Below are 23872 nucleotides of genomic sequence, written 5' to 3'. Positions count from 1 at the left end.
TTTTTCTCATCATCTCCTAAAAGATCAGAAAAACTCAAGAATTTATGAAAAAGAAACTCCCAAAAGTAGCATCAACTAGATGCAATTTTACATGTCGGCTTGTAAATACAGTAAAGGAATACAGAGAACAACTGACTGCTTTCTTTGAAAATATCATTTGTAATGACTCTGAAGAAAACTGGGTTGATGATGTAATTGTGCAGGCTCAAGGATATTTGTATTTTTTCACACAGTTTCAGAATATATTTCTTCTTGAAGTCTATGCTAGAGTGTTCGCACATACAGATGTGCTCTACAATATTCTTCAGACAAAAAGTCTAGACATAGCATACTGCTTGCAAGAGGTATCAAAGTTAAAAAATACTATATTGGAGTTCAGACGTAGTGGGTTTCCGTCCATATGGAGTAATATGGAAAATGAAAATTCTTCAGCCAATACAATGGAACCACCATTAAAGCGAAGAAAAGGATATGATGAATTGAAATACAGGCAGCTGTACTACAGCATACTAGATCGTATGCACATGGAAATTACTGACAGATTTTCTGATTATGGAACGCTTCAGTTCACATATCTTCTAGATTCTCAAAAATTTTCTGCTTATAGAGAAAACTTCCCGAATGAGGCACTAAACAAATTATTTCAGTCCTATAACAGTCACTTTGATCAAGTACGTTTGAAAAATGAATTAAGTGTAATATATTCAGCAGAGGTCTTTGATTTTTCGAACAAACCTATCCATGAAATATTATCTGCCATATATGAAAACCAGCTGAACCAAGTTATTCCTGAAGTCCTTAAATTGGCAACATTAATTGTGACAATACCAGCTACGTCAGCATCAGTAGAAAGAACATTTTCTGCGTTGAAGAGAATAAAATCCTACTGTAGATCAACTCATACACAAGAACGTTTATCCGGCTTGGCACTGATGTCCATTGAAAAGTCATTTCTACAGAAACTTCGCAAGCGGCCCAACTGTAATTTCAATGACGAAGTCATCAACGTATTTTCGTCCTAATCAAGACGTCTGAAATTCATATATAAATAGGTAAGGAATTTTATTATAGGGAATTTAAATTATATTTTGTGTAATAATAGGGTCAGTGGTAGCCCAGGCCCTTAAACCAGTATACGCCACTGCACTTCAGCACATTCATGGATACACATAGCACACATATGCTTATATTATCGCTTCACAATATAAGGAAAGTGCTGTATTTGATCACATTCGACATTTCAATATGATTCTGCCTCTTTGAATGCAAAATGTCTTTATAAACAGAAAATGACCGCTCAACATCAACTGAAACCAGAGGTGAAAATTTTCTTTTTATTCTGAACTCTAAACCAGCGCACTTTATTAGTTTTGCAATGTCTGGAATCAGAAGAAGAACGATATTTATTTTCTCTTGCTCACTAAGTTATAGGCCTATCAGAAAAAATATAAGAAAATTATCTAAATGTTTGAGGTATTATGTCAAAATAGGACCAAAATAGGAGATGTTTTTAAAAAGGGAATATGGACTAAAAAGGGGAAAAAGGGGAAGTTAAAACCACATAATTTGGTCGGTAGAAGATAGTTTTGAACATCGTAATTAATTATTTCACGTTTCGTGTTGAAATGAAAAAAAAAAAAAGGGGATTCTCTTTAAAATCCGGTCTCTAGTAATAAGAAAGAATAAAATGTTGTCTCTGTATTTCATGTTTTGAGAAAGGATAAAACTCTGACTCTATACGTCATGTAATGAAAAAGAATAAAACCTTGTGTTTATATTTCATGTAATAAAAACGAATAAAACGTTCTCTATAATATTTCATGTAATTTGGAGGAATAAAATGTTTCTCTATTTGTTTTATGTAATGAGTATGAATAACCAAACAATTTAAATTACAATTGTTTCAACATTTCCAACTGAAGTCTCCATCAAGCCGTATCCCGCATTCACAAATCTATTTCGTTTTCAACAGATTAGAAATTGGAGCCGCCAGAAGGAGTTGGGAGCGGCGTGACAAGCCGAGAGCCGAGCTCGTGACACGTGCTAACGGGATTCACAATTCCCAGTCACGAGGGGCTCGACACTCAACACAAACGGAACTGCAAGCACGCCTCGCAATCGTTGTTGGGGCACAGACTAGATTCGCACTATGCCTTCGACAAAAATCTATGCAATAAACCTCTACACACTCTTTCACAGTAGGAATATATTATGACAAATGCGCTCAATTCACTACATTTTTATTCATCCTCCGGCAAACGGCTTTTCATTAGAGTGGCGCGAATTCGATTCAAGGTCGATATAGTCACAATTGTAATGACTAATGAATAAATCAGAATTTAAGACTGTATACAGAGTATGCTAGTATGCATCAAAACAAGAAAATAATGTCTAATAAACATGGGTCCTTCAACACATACTTTCTTAGATCTGAACACTTGTTCATAGAAGACGCTCAATGCGACGTCCATTCATGGCAATGCATTCCTCTGCCCCTCGATGTAAGGAATCACGCCCTCTTTGAAATTTGTTTTAATACGTTAATAAGAAAGTCCTGATAACGATCCCCAGTTAATCTCTGTCGTACCACGTATGACCCTATTAATCTATCACCACGAACACCTGTCCATTAGTTGATTTAGAATCGGTGCTGATGTCTTGATGATGTCAACTTACACATGGTGATTACGAAAATTCACATCATCATCACTGCTGAACCCCCCTCATATCAGCAACCAAGCCACCGGCGTGGCTCAGTCGGTTAAGGCGCTTGTCTGCCGGTGTGAAGTTGCGCTCGGGCGCGGGTTCGATCGCCGCTTGGGCTGATTACCTGGTTGGGTTTTATCCGAGGTTTTCTCAAACCGTAAGGTGAATACCAGGTAATCTATGGCGAATCCTCCGCATCATCTCGCCAAATACCATTTCGCTATCACCAATCTAATCGACGCTACATAACCTCATAGTTGATACAGCGTCGTTAAATAACCAACTAGAAAAAAAAGTATCCGCAACCAAACTTTTGTTTTTAGTATTCCTTGCGACGTATCATTATTCCATGCCAGGGGTGTCAACTACGGTATGATTGTCTGGTAGTCTGCTGTATTGTAGGGCAGAGAAATGCATTGCCATGAATGGACGTGACATTGAGCACCACCTATGAACAAGTGTTCAGATCTCAGAAAGTATGTGTTGTAGGAACCATGTTTATTGGACATCATTTTCTTGTTTTGATGCATACTATCATCTCCTAAAATAATGGATACTTTTTAACACCCTGTATAAAAAGGCTGTAAGTGCCAAAGAGAAAAAACCTTAGATAGCAGGGCTTTCTTGTGCAACTAGTACTGTAATATCATATTACATTCTGCACATCTATGGAAGAAACTAGGATCTAAAGAAAATGACTATGGGACTTCCCTCTTTTCTTACTGGATTGAGCAAGGGACTTATAATCTATTTTGCAAAAATTAATTTTCAAAATATTGACACTTATGTCTTACGGCCTTTTTACGTCTAGTCTTGAATACACTTGTAGTTCGTAACAAAAAAAATAGTTAACCTGCTGACCAGAAAAACATGAGCAAAGAAAGCCAAACTTCGGAAAAAAGGGGTACCAGAAAAGGAGGAAGAAAATAGAATGGAAACAGAAGTAAAATTAAGACAAACAATAAAGAAAGGGCCTGAAGCAAGTAGATAACGGGAAATACGAGTACAGTAGATAAAAGGAAATAATGAAAAACAAATCGAAAGAAAAGCATTGGAGGAAGGGAAAAAGGAAAGAATAACATTAAAAAAAGGGTAGAGAAAATAAAGAGAGCCACAAATGACAGAAACTTAATTTGATATAGACGTATAGGTAAGTATGTAGGTAAATCTTATCTGGATTTGATAGCGAGACAGAGAGATAGACTGAGAGACAGACAATCGGAGGGGCAGATACACAGACAGATGGAAGGACGAATCGACGGACAGGCAGACGTATACATACATTCATATTTAGGCTTACATACATACATACAAACGCACATATACTGTATGTACGTACATATACACATACCACACATTACACACTTAGTGAATGTACACAATACGTCGCGGCGTTGCGTAGGTAACAAAGCAAAATGAAACGAGATAAAATTACGTAAATAGCTGTATTCCCAAAAATTGGAAGAAAACGTCGGAAGGCATAAACTTTCTGCTGCTTTCAGTGGCAGCAACAGCAGCAGAAGTGGTAGTACAGGGTTGTTTCCGATCTCTGATAACGAATTTGAAATGACATCATGTGCGTCAGGAATCACACCGACAGCTGAATTGCGGAGAGAGGTGACAGACCAGTAGTGAGAGATTTCATAATCAGAGTGCACGGTGTATCACAGTAGCAATGCCCAAGAAAATCGAGCCTTTTTGGGAGGGGTACATAATAACCCTTTCCGATGCCAAGTACAGTTACGTGAAAATCATAGGTTTCGTTATTTCCAAGAAAGGTACCTTGTGTGTACCCAATAAGATTGGCAAAGCTCGGATGAGATTAATTCCAGAGTGGAAAAAGCAAGCAAATCCACCCCCCGTCACAAGTCGCCGCACCCCACGAGATGATACAAATTAATTCCATTCGAGCTTTACCAATCTTATTAAGTGCACAGAAGATGCCTTTCTTGGAAATAACGAAACCTCGTTTATTGTAGGCTTCTTTTATTTTCACTTAATTTTACTTGGCATTGGAAAGGGTCGTAATGTACCCCTCCCAAAAAGGCTTGATTTTCTTGGGAATTTCTGCTGTGAGTCGCCGTGCACTCTGACTATGAGATCACTCACTACTGGTCTGTCACCTCGCGCCACAATTCAGCTGTCGTGTGACTTCTAACGCACATGATGTCATTCAAATTCGTTATCAGAGCTCGGAAACAATCCTGTAATACAGTACAATGAAACCTCTGTATTTGGATAACTCTGTACGTTAGACACCTCATTATATTGGACATATTGTCTTGGAACCAGACAAATTTCTATGCTTTTACATGTCCAATATATCCTCTATGTTGGACACCCCTCAACCCTGGTAGCTTATCATCTCTTATAGTATGTTCTATTTTGGACAATTCTCTTATTCTATTCTGTATTTCTGCTAACTGTTTACGGTTGTTTGACTGAACCCTTGTGTTTTACAAGGACCATTAGCACAGCGGAATGAGAGGGTGTTTTCCTTGTACAGTGCAGCATCTGTGAATCTCTTTCTACTTTCCTAGAACTATCCACTTTTGTCCTTTTTGCAACTGCACTGTGACTAAATATGAGTATGGGGTAAAGGCACATTATTTTTCGTAATATTAAACCTTATGATGGGAAATTATTTCAGTATGCCTGCAGTGTAGAAATCAGTCTCTGTTGAGCCATTTTACCTGTGAGAGTCAGTTCGTGTAGTGCCTCAATATGAGTAAGCTTATGTTGGTTGAATTAACAATTAAAAGGATGAAACAAGTTATTGATCGTTTGTGTTACGGTGTTAGTTTTAGGAAAATAGCAGAAGAGTTTGGAATTTCTAAATCAGCATTTTCAGCCATTAGCAACAATAGGACCTCAAATGTTAAATGCATGGAACAAAACTGTAGTGGGGAAAGAAAAAGAGTTTGCAGAACTGTTAATAACGAACTAAATGACAAAGTGTTTGAATACTGTAGTTCCTTAACATTATGGACAGTGATTTCCTTTCCATTGCATGCAAAAAAAAAAAAAAATTCTACTTCCCTTTACCTTGGACACCCAGTAAGGTTGGACAATTTTTTATTGAACCATACGTGGTCAGATTAGAGAATCTAAGTAAAGATTAATTTTTCGTCCTACAGAATACATCTGTTATGGTATCCCGGCCACGAAGTCAATCAATTGAGTGCGCTCCTTGTATAATGGCAGTTGACTTAATATATATCATGTCAACATATATGTAGAACTTGGAGTCAGGCCACAAAGGAAAAAACACTAGTGGAGAGGGATTGAACTTCGGCGTAGCTCAGTGGTTAGAGCAATTGGTACGTACAATCAAGGACCCGGGTTCGATCCCCGACGCCGGGGCGAATTTTTCTTCTCTAATAATCATTGATACCATAACAGATATACGAGTATTCTGTAGGACCAAAAATTAATCTTTACTTAGATTCTTCACCCAACAGTGCATAATACTGTGGAATGCCGGCCACCAAGTCACTCAATTGAGTGCGCTCCTTGTATAATGGCACTTGACTTAATATATGTCAACATATATGTCGAACTTGGAGTCAGGCCACAAAGGGAAAAACACTAGAGGAGAGGGATTCGATCCGGTGCTGTGGATTGAACTTCGGCGTAGCTCAGTGGTTAGAGCACCTGGTGGTTAGAACCAAGGACTCGGGTTCGATCCCCGGCCCCAGAGCGAATTTTTCTCCTCTAATAACCACAGATTAGAGAGGTTTCACTGTACTTTAAAAAAAGAGGAAAGTGTTATGAAATAACACAAGAATAGTGAGGCAATGAGAGAAAAATGAAAACAAATATAAGTAAACAAACTTGATAGAGGCCTAGAAGAGGAAATAAATAGTTTATACAACTAGGCGGATTTCCGTGATAGTAGACGTTTCCAGGAAGATTTTAAGGTTATTAGTAACCGTGGATTTGTTAAATGCAGTTAAGCGCACGGAGACAGCTACATAGGGAGCTAAATACGGAGACGTGGAGTTGTGCAGGACTCCAGGAGGAACAGTATTGGTAAGCATGTAACATAATCAAAGACATACCATTAGGAAGAGAAATACAGAAGCAGTTAAGAACGAACATACCGTCTGTTTTGCAGGAATGCAGAGAGAAATTCGGCTGAACGTGTAATAAGCATAGATACAACCGGCATATAGGCAAGAAAATAAACAGAATTACTGACAGACGGAGTAGATATGGATACAGACAGGCACATGGTCATTGTACAAGCACTACTAGAGAGAAAAACGGATAAATACAGAGGTAAATAAGTATATACATAGAACAACCGACTAGACATAGACAGATAGGCAGACAGTATGTATGGATGGCTGACAGGTAGATAGGAAGGTAGTTAGATAGATTATTAAGTTCATATTCTACACTATATATCGTCGGTTTACAAGTAAAACACATTAACGCCCACGTGCATCAACGTCGGTTAGTGTAACCACCGGTTAAAATTGTCACCTAATCCCTGGTTCAGCATTTTTACGGTGCATCGACCTCGGTTAGGACTTAAATAGGAGGTTAATCACGGTAATCTCTAGCCGGCCATATTCGAGTGGTTAAAGGAGATAACCAGTGATTAATAGGACAAGTAGAACAAAATGTCGGCCAGATCAACAGCTGATTATTTCCAAGACGATTATTATTGTGCAGTACTTGAATTACTTGGATAGAGATTATGGTGAGCGTGAAGTTTCTTTAGTGGAAAGAGAGAATTCTTATGAGGAATCAGGTGATAGAAATTTTCAGGAGGGATTTCGTTTTGTCAAAACCTACAGTGTCATTTCTTCTGCAACAAATGGGTCATTTAAAATAACACAGAAACAGTCGTATTCTCCTGTGTATCGGCTGCTTATATTACAATTATATGCAACTGATATTTTCTTTATTTTAAGAGGTTATGGATGAATCTTAGGATAATGCACAGTTCCCTGGTAGGAATGGGGTGCTGAATATTTAAGTATAGTAATTAAGTCTATCAATACTTGAAACTCACTTTGAATATAATTATTTTTGCATTTCATTTTCAATTCTGTACGATTTTAAACTAGCATCATTGAAAAACAAAGAAATGCAACTCGCAAAACATAACAAATGCAACGCGAAAATAAAGGACACGTTCGTTTCCATGTAGAACGGAATAAGCGCAATCGTTTTTAGACGTTGACTATTATCTTTGCAGAGGAATAGATGCTTACCTTCAGTCATTTTGTAGAAACAGTGTATCATCATAGACTTTATGTTGGTTAAATGAGGTGTCAGCTAACCATGTTTAAGTAATCGGTGATTATGAATGGTGTACAGAAATTACATTTTAACCACGGTTACTGTTTAACCGTCGTTTCGTATCCTATGATTACTGCGTTTTAATCGATGTTGATGCACTTCGCCATAAGTAAAAAAATATTACTTCTGAGAAAAGGGCGTTTGAAAGCAGTGGCGACTCGTGATATTTTTTGTATGTGGGATATGAGATTGATGACTGATGACTGATGACCAAGACAGAAACTAATATTAATAACAATATATCAGTAAAAATAATAATATTAATCTATTATTATTATTATTATTATTATTATTATTATTATTATTAAGTAGAGCATGCAAAATCAATAGAAGTAGGCTTATGTTAGTCTTTGACTCACCATTCTGAAACTGCCAATTTATTAGTAGTGAAGTTCGATTCTCCTTCCCATTTTAGTTGTGAAGATGGCTCCTAAGCCATTGTACTGCCCGATATTTATTTTACCGATGTTACGTCATACGTTTGCGCAATTAATTTCTTCCTACAGTTAAATTCTTCTAAATGATCAAATACAACTTCAGATATTCTTTCGGCTCTCCTGTCATCTGAAAGTCCTGTTAATTCTTGCATTTATTGTAGCTTATTTTATTTATTTTTATATAATTTTGTGTTTTATTCATTTTATTTTTATATTATATCATTTTAAATTATTTATTATTTCGTTTATTCTATTCTTTTAAAATGAACAATGGTCTGCATTTAAGGAGACCATAAGGTTACTTGAAGATTCTTACTGTTATTGCAAGTTATCTTGAACCTTACATCCCCTAAGTCTGTCTTTCGAACTGCTCGGTACGGCATGTACTCATCAACCTAACGGCACGGCAAAGATGCCCCTCCCTCGGGTAACGTGACTCTTTTCAGAAAATGTTGGTTATTTGACTTTACGGCTCTCTACTGTAAAATAACTTGGTTCAATACGGGCATAATCATCTCACGACACTCCGGTTTTGAGAGGAGAACATGGTTTCGTAGCCGGTTTTAATTAACCTATAATGAGTAAGTATTTGAATATAATCGTGTGTACACTCCTCTCTCATCCGGGCCGGGACCGGCAATGGCGGAGTTGCTACAGGTATTTCTATACATTATATAGGTCTACATGACTTACATCTGCAGCTGATTAGTACATATTCTTATAACAATATTTTACAGGCTCATTATTTGAATTTACATTAATTTACAATTATACACAATCCATATCCCTATCATTGCTGCCATCATCGCTTGGTCCAAAATTAATTATTATTTCGTCAATGGCATCATCTATTCGGAATTATCTTCTTAATCGTAGGTACTACTTTCTGAACAAGATAGAATTCTTCAATTGTATCCCGAACGACATGTTGATCGCAGTCGTCCACGTCAACTTTACACAAGTCCTAATTCTGGAATGAAATAATATGTTATGCAGAACTATAACAAAATAATAACTTACAACAGTAATTCATTATGTCGCTCACAGTACACACACTATTGCACATAACTATTACAGCAATAATTTCTTATCATTACATATCTATTCTTTCCTGGAGTAGTGTGAGGTTCATTCGGTTGTAATTCAATATTATTTTTAATTCTCTTCATGGAACTAACACTTTTACCAGAGTATTTAGCCGCTCTCTCATATTCCTTATCAAGAGGTTCCAGAAAACATTTGTTTAATTTTTCCTCATCGAGACACTTATATTTGCGATAATTTCTCTTTCCCCGCTGTGGATAACAGCGTTACTTTTTCTCCGCGGTGGTGTGATTTCACCATAATTACTACCTTGTGATTGCTGCTCCATGTTAACACTACTGGTACGCAGTGAAGGAAATAGTTCTATGTTTCTTGACAAGAGATTATGATGCGGAGCATGCGCAAACAACTCAGTTGGCTTCACCCACGTTACGCGCTTCCTTCCCTTTGCCCCTCTGCCCCCGTTCAGGAAGTTCAAGATAACTTGCAATAACAGTATTGCAGTCTCTGACAGGGTCTCCACCACCCAGAAAGAAGGGTCGTAGTATTAGGATACGCGGTCATATCCTCAAACGCGGTTAAACTCAAGCCATACCCCGCCCTCCGCACCCTCCCCTGTACATTAACTTCACTGTTAGAGATACCGTTTGATGAAATATATTTGGATGGTTCTTTGGAAACTATTTCTGAGCTGTGCAGTGGCGACAACTCAAGACAGAAAGTGAAAGCTTAAAGGAAATTAATACGTCGGGACACATTGAAAATCAAAATCTATAATTAACATGTTTTCGCAGGAGTTAACATAAGCTATATATTCTATCCTCAGAGGCACAGAATTAAACTGTAGCATCATCCTCATATCCTTCATGGAGGAACCGCCACTATTTAAAAGTTCTTCACAAAACTGAATCCTAAAAATATTATTATTAGTAAGTTGTTTCTCTTTATGTGTACTTCATTTTCCAATTGTAAGTTTATACACATAATATATGCCTTTTTCTCAGAAGTAATGATTTTGATTTAATGTGTTTTGCTTGTAAACGACGATATACAACTTGATGTTAGTATAATTTTATTACAATAAATAAAGTATAAGATTAATCTTCCGTAAGTTCCCAGTTTTAAAGCTGTATATTCTGTACACATTAACAGTTTGGTTCCGCTTGGGTGAACAATTGTGATAAGAATACAGACTGCAATAATATTTGCAATGTTTTTGCATTTACGGGGTCGTATTGGCCTCGTTCAATGCTATTACGAATGCTATAGACAATATCCCAATGCATTGAGAAGATTTTTAACGATACACGGAAAGAGAAATAGACAATGCTCTGCTCTGTAAAATCACTTCATAAGCTAGTGAACAAATTTGAGGAAACTGGTGTAGTTACCGATAAAAAGCGAACAGCACGGTGAATGTCATACAACTTTTTCTTTCTTCTTGTTATTATAAACTCCTATTTCTTTACGAACAAATTGGTGTTTTTATTTTTGCATAATCTAAAAATCTGCCAAAGTTGTGGTCATTTGCAACTGTATGAGTGTGAATGGCCTGTTACATTGTAACCCGACCTCTAGATATAACATTGTCTGATTACAATGTAACAGGACAGTCACTCATACCGTTAAACATGTGAAACTATAAACTTACTTTAGATGTAGAATAACATTATATACTGTAGTACCTAGGCCAGTTATTCTAATACTATATTTCCCATCAATTCATAAGCAACTAGAACTCACCAGCTGAAAAGTTTTACCACGACACGTGCGACAATTATCGGCAGCAACACTCACCTGTAACAAATAATAATAATAATAATAATAATAATAATAATAATAATAATAATAATAATAATAATAATAATAATACTACAGAGTACGTAGAGGCCAGTTTCTAATGCTTTTCCCATTCACTGCGGGTTAAAGCAAGGAGATGCACTATCACATCTACTTTTTAACTTCGCTCTACAATATGTCATTAGGAAAGTCATATGTTAGGAGAAAATCCACAAACGATTAGGGAAAACACGGAAATTTTACTTGAAGCAAGTAAAACGATAGGTTTGGAAGTAAATCCCGAAAAGACTAAGTATATGATTATGTCTCGTGACCGGAATATTGTACGAAATGGAAATATAAAAATTGGAGATTTATCCTTCGAAGAGGTGGAAAAATACAAATATCTTGGAGCAATAGTAACAAATAGAAATGACACTCGGGAGGAAATTAAACACAGAATAAATATGGGAAATGCGTGTTATTATGGATGAGAAGCATTTGTCATCAAATTTGCTGTCAAAATATCTTAAAGTTAGAATTTATAAAACAGTTATATTACCGGCTGTTCTGTATAGTTGTGAAACTTGGACTGTCAATTTGAGAGAGGAATAGAGATTAAGAATGTTTGAGAATAAGGTTCTTAGGAAAATATTTGGGGCTAAGAGGGATGAAGTTACAGGAGAATGGAGAAAGTTACACAACGCAGAACTTCACGCATTATATTCTTCACCTGATATAATTAGGAATATTAAATCCAGACGTTTGAAATGGGCAGGGCATGTAGCACGTATGGGCGAATCCAGAAATGCATATAGAGTGTTAGTTGGGAGACCGGAGGGAAAGAGACCTTTGGGGAGGCCGAGACGTAGATGGGAGGATAATATTAAAATGGATTTAAGGGAGGTGGGATATGATGACAGAGACTGGATTAATCTTGCTTAGGATAGGGACCGTTGGCGGGCTTATGTGAGGGCGGCAATGAACCTGCGGGTTTCTTAAAAGCCATATGTAAGTAAGTAAGTAAGAAATAAAGCATTCTGGTTTAAAGAAAAGTCTTGGATTAATTTTCTATGTATGTCTAAAGACTCAAAGTTCATGCAAACACACGAGCTTTTTATTTAGGGAATACTACAGTTATAAAAATTTAATTCAAATTTAGATGGCTATAGTACCTTCAGATACTTTATTACATTTTACGTATTAGTAAAACATTGCTCCACAATGCTGCTTTGTAATTATTACAGTTGAATGAAGTAGCTACATGAGGAAGAACAAACTGAGCTGACTATCAGGGAGTTTGTTAGTCTGCACCGAACACATACTCTGACATCATCTACGAAGACCAGTAAGTTGCATGAAAATTGTTTTTCCTCGAATATCGAAATATAAAGTAAATTTTGAATCTCATTATGTTTATTACGATATATACGAATGATACAATTGTATATGGTATTTTATAAGTAACGAGTCTATCGAAAAATCAGCTATTTTGGATAATTTTTTGAAATGATGTTCATCCTCACGAGAAAGAACCCTTTCCGGTGTCGTACAGTCGATTTGAAAACAAATACCTCCTGTCCCCGCCGCCAGAGCTAATAAACGAAAGAATGGTTAGTGTTTTAAATCTTTATTAAAACACATAAATGTAAAAACAGTTTCAATTGTTGACAAATTATGGTGTACAATTTTCAAAATGCCTTCCGTTCTGCTGAATTCACAAATGTAAGCGACTTATTAACTCTTCATGGACTCTGGTGAGCATGTCAGGCGTAACCATTCGTATCGTGTGTTCAATTCGTTCCACTAATTCAGGAATGGTGCGTGGCTTAGTTGCATAGACACGGTCCTTGATGAATCCACCGAAAAATAAGTCCAGGGGAGTTAAATCAGGTGAACGCGGAGACCATCGGATTGGGCCTGTGCGACCGATCCACCTGCCTGGAAACACTTCGTCTACGGAATAAATGCTTAATTTGAGCGACATTGTTTCTAAGTTCAAACCAGAAAGCAATTTTTCTCTTCTGCAATAACGTTAAACAACTGCGTGGAATTTTATCATTCCAGTCCATCACAACAATGTGTACAGGAATGGCTGTGTGCCATTATCCTTGGCGTATAGAAGGTCATGCTCCAGGTCATTTTAAGTCCTTGGCCTATAGAAAGCCATGCTCCACTTCATTTTAAGTTGGCATCAAATGTACATTACACATGGATAAGTACCTTACTCTGGCGTCGAAGGGAGCTGGTGTTTGTTTTCAAATCGACTGTACAGCACCGGGAAGGGTTCTTTCTCGTGAAGATGAACATCATTTCAAAAAATTATCCAAAATAATTGATTTTTCGATAGACTCGTTACTTATGAAAGACTTGTATTTCTTCTCCACACATTAATATAAACCAAATGACAGTTGTGTATATTTGAAGCTGCCTAACTTCTAAGATAGTACAGCGAAGCTAACAGCACAAAATTATTTTATTATATTGTAACATTTTGTAAAAATATTTTATACTACTACATCGAAAAGTTACTATTACCAACCTGATTTTTGGCACATTCTTTTATAAATTCTTTGAAAACAACATTTTATATAATTTTAATTAAAGAAGCATAAAAATTATTGAAACTTACCAAATTATTTTCTATTCACAATAATATTGATAATACACAATGTACACATGCAAGGAAATAATTATGAATCAAATTATTAAAATAATTGCAGGTTGCTAAATTATTTGCTATTCACACAATATTGTTCACACAAGATTTACACTAAGCTAAATTAATTCAATGAAAAATTATGAACAAAATTATGAAAATCATTGCAACTTGCTCAGTTATTTGCTGTTCACACTAAATTGATAACACAAGATGTATACCAAGTTAAAATAATTCAATGAAAAATTATGAAGAAAATTACAATAAAGTTATTGAAACTTATTGAATTATTTGATATTCATATTGGTAGCACAAGAGGTACACGGATTAAATTAATTTTATATAACGGTATGCTAGGTACATTATGAGCGAAATTATTAAAATCATTTAAACTTACTAAATAATTTGCTATTCACATTAATACTTGTACTGATAGTACAAGAACTGCACCGGGTTTAATTAATTTCATGAAAGATAATTATAGGGAAATCATGAGCCAAATTATTAAAAGTGCACCGTGTCTAATTAATATCATGAAATGTGATTACAAAGAAATTATGAGGCAAATTATTAAAATTATTGTAATTTACTAAATAATTTGCTATTCATATTAATACTTGTACCGATAGTACAAGAACTGCTCCAGGTTTAATTAATTTCATGAAAGATAAAATTATAGGGAAATCATGATCCAAATTATTAAAAGTGCGCCGTGTTTAATTAATATCATGAAATGTGATTACAGGGAAATTATGAGCCAAATTATTAAAATTATTGTAACTTACTAAATAATTTGCTTTTCACATTAATACTTGTACAGATAGTGCAAGAAGTGCACCAGGTTTAATTAATTTCATGAAAGATGATTACAGGTAAATTATGAGCCAAATTATTAAAATTATTGTGACTTACTAAATAATTTGCTGTTCACATTAGTACTTCTAGTGATAGTACAAGAAGTGCACCGAGTTTAATTAATCCCATGAAAGGTGATTACAGGAAATTATGAGCCAAATTATTAAAATTATTGAAACTTACTGAATAATTTGCTATTAACATTAATACTCGTAACAATAACACAAAAAGTACACCAGATTAAATTAATCTAATTTAAGGAGTACCTGTGAAATCTTAAGCCAAAAAATATTGAAATTATTTAATCTTACTAAATTATTGCTCTTCACATTAATATTGATAGTACAAGAAATAAACTTTCTTGGTTAAATTAATTCCATGTAAATGAATGCCAGGGAAATTATGAACCAAGTCGACTCCTAAGAGCAGGATCTCTTAGATGAGCCTGGAGTATCGTTGTTGGATACTTTATTTGCCACCAATTCAACAAAAATTGTTTCGTCGTGGCTTTAAGCTCAAGTTGTCCGTTCTTTTCAATAATTTTAGCATAGATTTTTATTCTATTATCCTGCAATAAAGATATATTTTGAACAAACAATATATCTTGCCCCCTAATCAAGGATCACAGAACCTATTTAAGATATACAAATTTAGTGAACATTCACCATTCTCACAATTTATAAGAGAAAATCAAAGACAGGCTACATGTGATGGAAATGTTTACAATGTATTTTAATCCAAATCCTCTTTTTGAGTTAAACAGAAGTGCAATACCTCTAAATATAACAGCGATAAGATGACTGTAAATATCTATTAAGCGTTCGTTTTAAGTTCCAAATATTATCCAGAGTTTATAATTTGGTAACTATATGCAGAGTTGTTACCGGTTTGGTTTACGGATGTACCGGCGCAAGGGTCCTCGGCGAGGACTGTGGTAATGACCGCCAGAATTAATGCGGTAATAGCGTAATTAAACTATAACACATTTACTTCATAACATAAATGTCGACCTACTTCTACACAAGTGGAATATCGCGTAAATATATCCTTTTCTACTCTCTCCAATTCTTCCACTAAATTATTGTAATTTTAGCTCACTGTTATCGTTTAGTTTTTAAAGCGTATGTGAATTAGACTGATACACCCTGTCTTTCATAATATCTGTAATTTATTGTGGTGGTTCACACGGCCGTTTGGATGAAACCACGACTCACCTTCTTTTAGAGCATACACTGGAATAAGTAGGAAACGTAGTCTGGAGACCAAAACATTGCTTACAGGCGGCTACAGGTTTAAGGAACTCTGGCTATAGGATGGCGTTGTTTACTTTACTGATGTACCTTCAGGTATGTATACAAAATGAAAGACGTCACGTAAAGGAGTTCTGTTCATTCGAAGTTTAATAGGTGCGGGTTTTGTACTGTTTACTGCATTATGTTTAAAAAGTAAACCTTCGTAATGAGTTCAGTTACAATCTAGTGAAGGTAGGTACTGTGAAGATGTATTAAAATGCCGAAGAAAAAAATGTCTAACTTTGTCTATGCTTGTAAAAGACTCACGGAGAGAACTATTTTTCAATCAAGGACGAAAATATATTATGGAGTAGGCTAAAATGTATAAGTTAGACATGAAAATTAATAAGCGTAATGATTTACCTAAACATTGCAACTCTAAAAGACACATCGAACATCTGGAATTGTTGAATGGTTTGATTTCAGATCAGTCCACTTTTATTATGACTTGTGTCTGACGCTGATATGTGTGAATATTCCACACCTGTGGAGTAACGGTCAGCGCGTCTGGCCGCGAAACCAGGTGGCCCAGGTTCGAATCCCGGTCGGGGCAAGTTACCTGGTTGAGGTTTTTTCCGGGGTTTTCCCTCAACCCAATACGAGAAAATGCTCGGTAACTATCGGTGCTGGACCCCGGACTCATTTCACCGGCACCTTCATATCATTCAGACGCTAAATAACCTAGATGTTTATACAGCGTCGTAAAATAACTCAATAAAATAAAATAAAAAAAAATTCCTGAAATTATAACCACAAATTTTTACCAATTTTTTAATTATCTGTAAGTAACATGAATTAACATAAGCAAAATTATTTGATTATGTTACACTAAAAGGAGTTGTAAAAAATAAAAGAAAGGACAAAAACAAAAAATTCACTACGGAGATTCGAAGCATGCTGTGGAGGTAGCCCAAACCAGCGCCTTATATTATGGAGTTAACTAAAGCGGCGCACGGAGGTTTACGGTAGTGAACTGCGCGCTCACCCGAAGGGACTTGGAAAATTTTTGCTGCTCAAGAGACCGGCCACTTTCATTTTGACCAAGTGTACACAGTTGTACATACATTGCAACAAAATTAGTGAAACTTAAGGTACCCATTTTTGTTTAAAATGTATCACCAGTTTCTACAAGGAATAGAATTAAGTAAGTCGATTTTGTAAATGTGTGTTATACTTTATTTGTTTTAGTCACCTGATTGTACTGAACAATGTTTTAATTCAAGCACAGCAATGTTCCATACAAATATTGTAATACCCTGAATTGATGTAAACAACACGACTTGTATATTACGTGACGTATTAAACTCCATAGGTTCGGTGTCCAACTTCCTAGTGATAAAGTATAAGATGTAATAAAAGTGTTTTCTAACATTAGAGAATAGCACCAATGTTATCTAATCGAGCCTTTGTTAAGGTTGGCCTATTTCTACGGCGTTTTTCTTTGACACCAACTTCTTGGTCTAAAATTTATTCACTGACTTATATAGGCACTACTCGTCGGTCGAGTATTCGGGCATTTCGCAATGAATTCCGTACAAACCCGGAGAGCCGATTCATACTTATAATATACCATGCACAAAATACTCTTTCTTATACGAGTACAGTCAAATCGCGAGTCATTCTATGCCAGGGATGAGACGATATAGCTCCCAATCATGGTAGAAGAGCTCGACCTTGATCACGGCGCATAATGCATCCACTACATAGCGTCGTAACGTAGACATCAAGGTTGTACATGCACATGCAGCGAATAAAGACAGCAATTATTACAGTAACTTGCGTTACTAAATTTCTGGCTATGTAATAGCGCTAATTACTCAGTTATTTAATATACATGTACATATATAAAAAAATTGCAATGGGAAGGGTGTTTTAGGAACAAAAAGAAAAACAGGAAAAGTTAATTGTATGTAAACCATTTTATTGTTAAAAGCAATTATTTATTATGTAAATACTTTACTTCATTGGTTAGGAGAAACTAATAGGGTCCTGCTCGACGTGTGTGATCTCTAAGTACTTTTGAGTATTTGTTGAAAAAATAATAATGACAATATTGATAGAAATATAGTATATTGATTGTGGGATTGTGAAAATGTAGTCCTTACTCTCCAGTCGTGATTATGTAATGAGTTTTCTTACAGTGATTTATGAGATGCACGTACACGAAAAAACAAATGGATTAAATTAAGATATTGAGAGCCATCGTAATTTTTAGGGTCAATTTTCGGCCAAAATTTGTGAAATTTAAACTATATAAACAGATCTATAATAATATCATCTGTACAAAATTTGGTGCAATTAGGTATAATAGTTTTTAAATTATATTTTTAAGTATATTTTATATTGACCTTACTAAAAAAGTTCCTGGCATCAAAGTTTTCAAAATGTTTAGTTCATATTTGCTCAAAATCTTGAAAATAGTTATTGGAATAAAATTAAAAGTGAATCAGCTTTTTGAGCTTTAGTAATAGTATAAGTTAAAGTGCAATCAAAGATGAAATATTATTTCTAAATTAAAGAAACACATAGTCTAAAGAAGGAAATATCCAGAAACAAGCAACAAATAAAACTCAACAATACATTTAAAATAAAGACATAAAAGGAATCTAGATACAATCTATTGCCCCAAATGTAAATTAATTTACTTTCGATGTCAATTCCGAAATCAATTCATTTCTCTCTTCTCCTGAATAATGCCTATATATATTTTTTTTTTCATGTTGCGTCTCATAATGCCGTTTTATGTTGCTTTTTTTTTTTTCTTTGCAAATGCTATTTTTTTTACACAACAAACACTGGACTTCATCACCATGTTCGAAGCATAAATATTGTATCTTCCACTCTTCCTTGAAAGCTATAAGCGCTTCCGTTCAGTCATGATGCTCCGTGTTCTAAGATCTGTACATCCTTTAGCAATGTTTACAGATAAAAGATCTCCGCGCGCGCGCAGCGGGCATAAAAGAGCTCTCGCTCGAAATTACTAGTCACCATCGCAAAACTGTTCTATGCGGTATCTCACACGAAACTGTATTCAACAATCGCACAATTGCACAACACGTATGGGCGAGTCCAATGTGAAGGAGAAACAGGGAGCAGAATGGGCGGCAGACGGTAGACTAGCGCCGGCCGGTCCACATGCCGTAGATCGGTAAACCAAACCAATAACAACTCTGTTAACTCAATGTTCTTTTTATACTACAAAAACGATAGGATAATTACATTGTAAATCCTTATTTGCTTTCTCTTTCTTGCAGATTATGCTGCGATTTTTTGCAGTTGTGTTGACTGTGCTACCCATTGCAGTGGCAGTTTTGTGTCCGCTAAATTGCAAGTGCTACAGATACAGCTTGCAATGTCGTGGGGCAAGTTTGTATCTACAACCAGAAGGACTGAAGGTAGCAGAAGAAAAGCTCGAGGTAGTTTTGGACAATTTCACCATCTTAACACGTGACCTATTCCGAGAAACATTACAGAAGCTTTCATTAATACAAACAGGAACTAAGCAAATAGAAGTAAACGCGTTTGAAGGCATGACAGAGCTCAGGGTCTTGATACTAGAAAATAACCGCATAAACTTTATTCATTCAGACACTTTTAAAGGCCTAATCAAGTTGTGTGTCTTAAATCTGCATAGAAATGAAATTAACTTCCTTGATCCTACAACCTTCCAAGGACTGAAAAGCTTAAACAATTTGAATATGAATACTAATAACCTCAATGTATTGCATGTCGACTTGTTTCGTGATATGGGCCATGAATTTATGCTACAAGAGATGGAAAGTAACTCACATCTCAATCTGGAAACTCTCAAATTAGACAGTAAACTTGATTTTGGTGAAAATGAGATAGAGAATATAGAACCTGGAATGTTCCAGAACCTTGTAATGATTACAGAACTAGATATGAGTAAAAATAAATTACGGACACTTCGACCCAACAGTTTTATGGGACTAAGCAATTTATGGGAACTGGCGCTGAACAGTAATCCAGTAGTTACTATATGGGAAGGAGCTTTCAATGGTTTGAAAAAACTGAAAAAATTGTTATTGTACAATAGCAATATTTCTAACATTACTTCAGAGATGTTTGTTGATCTTCCTCATTTGTTAACATTAGACCTTGAGAACAACAGAATTGAAAATATTCCAGAGGGAACATTTAAACATCTGATATCACTAACTCGACTCAAACTATCACACAATAAACTAAAAAAGATATCTTCTGGAACCTTCTGCTCACTTAGGAGACTTACGCACTTACATTTACGTCAGAATTACATACAAACTATACACACTACGACATTCGCCGAGCTTCAGCAGCTCCGTTATGTGGACCTCGAGTATAACAAATTACAAAGTGTCTCAGAGTCTTTGAGGCCTCTCCGACATCTTACTTACGTGACACTTCGCTACAATCATGTTACTGTTTTAGCAAACACAACGTTTAATCTATATGTGAGATTGGAACAATTAAGTCTGTCAATAGGCAGTAAAAATAAATTTCCCGTGAAACTCCGTAATCTTCATGTCAATTGCCTAGTGTTAACACTAGAAAAAAAAGTTACCATTTCAAAACTTGTGAATATGTTGGAAGGTATACTTGGTCTGGAATCACTACATTTGGTGAAAATGCATACCTCCTTGAAACGTGGAATCTTCCCAAGTATAAAAATCAGGCATCTCTATATCTCTGAAGGCAACAACTACGTAATATATGCAGATGCCTTTCATAATCTCCCTGTACTTAAGACTCTTGAAGTATCAAGTAGTAAATTGAAGAGAATCAACTTGGGTGCTTTTAATAATCTGAAAAGACTATCAGATTTAATTCTGCGAAGAAACAAAATCAGAACTCTTGAACGTGGACTGTTCAATGGTCTTGTATCTTTAGAATATCTTCACCTTGGTAAAAACTCCATAAAATCCCTTGAGGAAGGAATATTTTCTTCAGACGTAGTATGTAATGACGGAATGGAAGTAACACATGGTGTCGAACTACACAATTCTTCTTGCAGCACTACACTAACATCTTTAAAATATCTAGATCTAACACACAACTCAATAAGATTTATACATAACAGAACTTTTGTACACAATCACAAGTTAGAGACTCTGAAATTAGGTTTTAATAGACTGCTGACTCTGGATACCAATTTTTTGTTAATACCTTCACTGAAGTTTTTATACATGAACCATTGCAATATCAGCAATATTCCACGCGAAACTTTTACATTGTTGAGAAATCTGTTAACATTGGATTTAAGAAACAATATGATTGAAAGAATAGATATTGGAGGAATAGAAGCTTTTGAAGAATTAGACGAATTGTATATAGATAACAATCCGGTTAATTGTGATTGCCAATTACTTGATACATGGGCACTGTTATGGAAACTTGGAATCATGCAGAAATCTTATAACCACGATAACGACGACGACAACGACGACGACGATGACGAAGAAGATGACGAAGACAAAGACAAAGACCAAGACGACTATGAATACGATGATAATTATGAAGATGATGTTGGTGATTACTATAATGATAGGGATTACGACCTTTATGACGTAGTGTGTACAAATACGGGAGATTCCTGGGAATATACCTTGCAATCACTGAAATGTAATTCATCTCAACAACCATACGAAGACATAGAGACCCGTATCTTCAAAGTACCACCCCTACATTTTGATGACGACATCAATCTCCAATACAGTACCACCAACAGTGGAGCTACCTATTTCAAACGTTATGTTGAACCTTCTTTTTTATGGATAATTTTCTCCACTGGAATATTGTTGAATTTAATGCTTCTCATAGTCTTCATAAAGCACCCCAAAATTCGTAGAGGCCCAAACATCTATGTTCTTAACCTGGCTATCGGGGACATCTTATCACTTGTTGTGAATATCGCTATCAGTTATTTCGATGACAGACACGTTACTTGGGACTTGGACACGGTTTTCTGCAAATTGTTCATGGGTATGAGAGATGTGTCCGTAGGGTTAAACATATTTTCTGTGGTGGCTTTATGTGGACACAGATATAGACTTGTAGTGAACTCTCTCGCCAAACGAACGGGTGTTTTTGGACTCAAGAAGAGCACCACCAAAATGTTGTCCCTTGTATTCATATGGGCATTATCTATAGGTCTCGCCTTTCCCGCATTTTTGACTGCGAAAGTGGACTATATGTGTCTGTATTCAGATCCAGCTGTAGAGTACATCCAAAGGACATGGAGCATCCAACTTTTTGTTTATTGCGTAGTTCCGATATGCACAGTGACGTTTTTATCTGCAAGAACTGCTCTGATCCTAAAATCCAGCGCTCAGAAGATTCCTGGTGAACAAAGAATGGACTGGCAAATCTTGACGAGGGCCAGATTTGCCAATATGATAATTGCTCTAACAGTCATAATGTGTGTGAGTTACATCCCAAATTACTTGATAAGAGTTCTAGTAGTGTGGTGCGTGATCGAACCCCAATCGAGTTTGGTTTTTTATTTGTCTTTCATTTCTTACTGCCTATTTTTCTGTAGCTCGTGTTTCAATCCTCTTGCATTCTTATGGGTAAGCCCTCGTTTCAGAAATATTGTGTGTAGTTATGTCAAATGTTGCTATAAGAATGAATCAGATACCAGAAACCAACAAATCTCATGTAGAAACCTAACTAGAAGTAGGGGAATTATGGAAAATAACGCAATGGAAGTCTGTGTTCAATAGAAACTTCAAAGTAAAACGCAACTGTTTTTGCATAAATTCTTCTTGCCCTAGTTTTGCATTCTGCATTTCCATAGATATGAGATGAGTACCTGACATCTTTCTATATTAGTCAGTCTTCAATTTCACAAAATACAACTAATGGCAAGCTCCATTCAGGGAAATAACTAAACACACATATTGGTGTTATGTTTCATTTGTAACTACAGACCGATTATTTAGTCTTGACAGCTCAGCGACGCGAAAGAGGAGAAGTAATAGGAGTAGTGGGGAGAGCTCCGGAGTAGAGATAAGGGAGAGCGGTCGATAAAGGAATTCAGTACAGCTTAATTGTACTAGAAACATACCACTCTACCGCACGCATGATATCCGATCACTCCAAAGGCAAGCGAGTGACGAACCCATACACCCCTTGGCGTAACTAAATGGACTCGCCTGACCCAGGCGCACATCGCCGGCGACTGTCAGGACTAAATAATCGTACTGTACTGTTACTGCAAAGTTCATACGCTACAGACAGATCAATTACAAAGTAAACATATTACCTATATGAAAATAAGTGCACATATTTTTCTATTAGCAGGAATACTGAGAGGAACAAAGAAAAAAACATGATTAATTTCGGTAGATCTCGTAGTTCAGCGGTCGGCATTTCATGCAGCAAGTCGCATCTTACGTCATACTAATGCAGGGGCAATTCACTAATGTATCCCTCCACATGCACTCACTCCACGTAGGACAGGCAGAGTACATACGTAACTGACGATCAGCATGTCTGTTTCCAAACCATTAAACGTAAAGAGTGCAGCAAAACGAATATTTGTAGAAGGATAGGAAAGGAAATTCTTTTGTTGTGCACGTGAAGAAAATGTAACATGCAAATCAAGCTTTCAGGTATAACTCCTTGTAAAGTTGATTTGAATAATTTCGAGGGAAAAATTGTTCAAATCAACTTTACAAGGAGTTATACCTGAAAGCTTGATTTGCATAATACACGTCACTGTTCGTTAACAGAAAACCACAATTTAAGTCACACAGAGTTAGTGTGCACTCAATGTTGGTTGCTTG

The 23872-nt window shown here is 36.0% G+C and overlaps 2 protein-coding genes across 3 annotated transcripts in view; one reads left to right on the top strand and one right to left on the bottom strand.

The window, feature by feature from the left end:
- The window catches only part of rols (rolling pebbles), a 630535-nt gene that overhangs the window by 429984 nt on the left and 176679 nt on the right, over positions 1-23872 (bottom strand). The window lies entirely within an intron of this gene.
- Positions 6626-23686, top strand: LOC138694332 (toll-like receptor 6). Its single transcript, XM_069817946.1, has 3 exons — positions 6626-6987; positions 12527-12627; positions 19340-23686. Exon 3 carries the CDS (start codon positions 19343-19345, stop codon positions 22805-22807), a length of 3465 nt encoding a protein of 1154 aa, XP_069674047.1. The 5' UTR covers positions 6626-6987; positions 12527-12627; positions 19340-19342; the 3' UTR covers positions 22808-23686.

The sequence above is a fragment of the Periplaneta americana genome, chromosome 2 (assembly GCF_040183065.1).
Source record: "Periplaneta americana isolate PAMFEO1 chromosome 2, P.americana_PAMFEO1_priV1, whole genome shotgun sequence".
NCBI classification, from domain to species: Eukaryota; Metazoa; Arthropoda; class Insecta; order Blattodea; family Blattidae; genus Periplaneta; species Periplaneta americana.
Note: the sequence above shows the minus strand (reverse complement) of the source record. Positions and strands in the feature narration are given on the sequence as shown.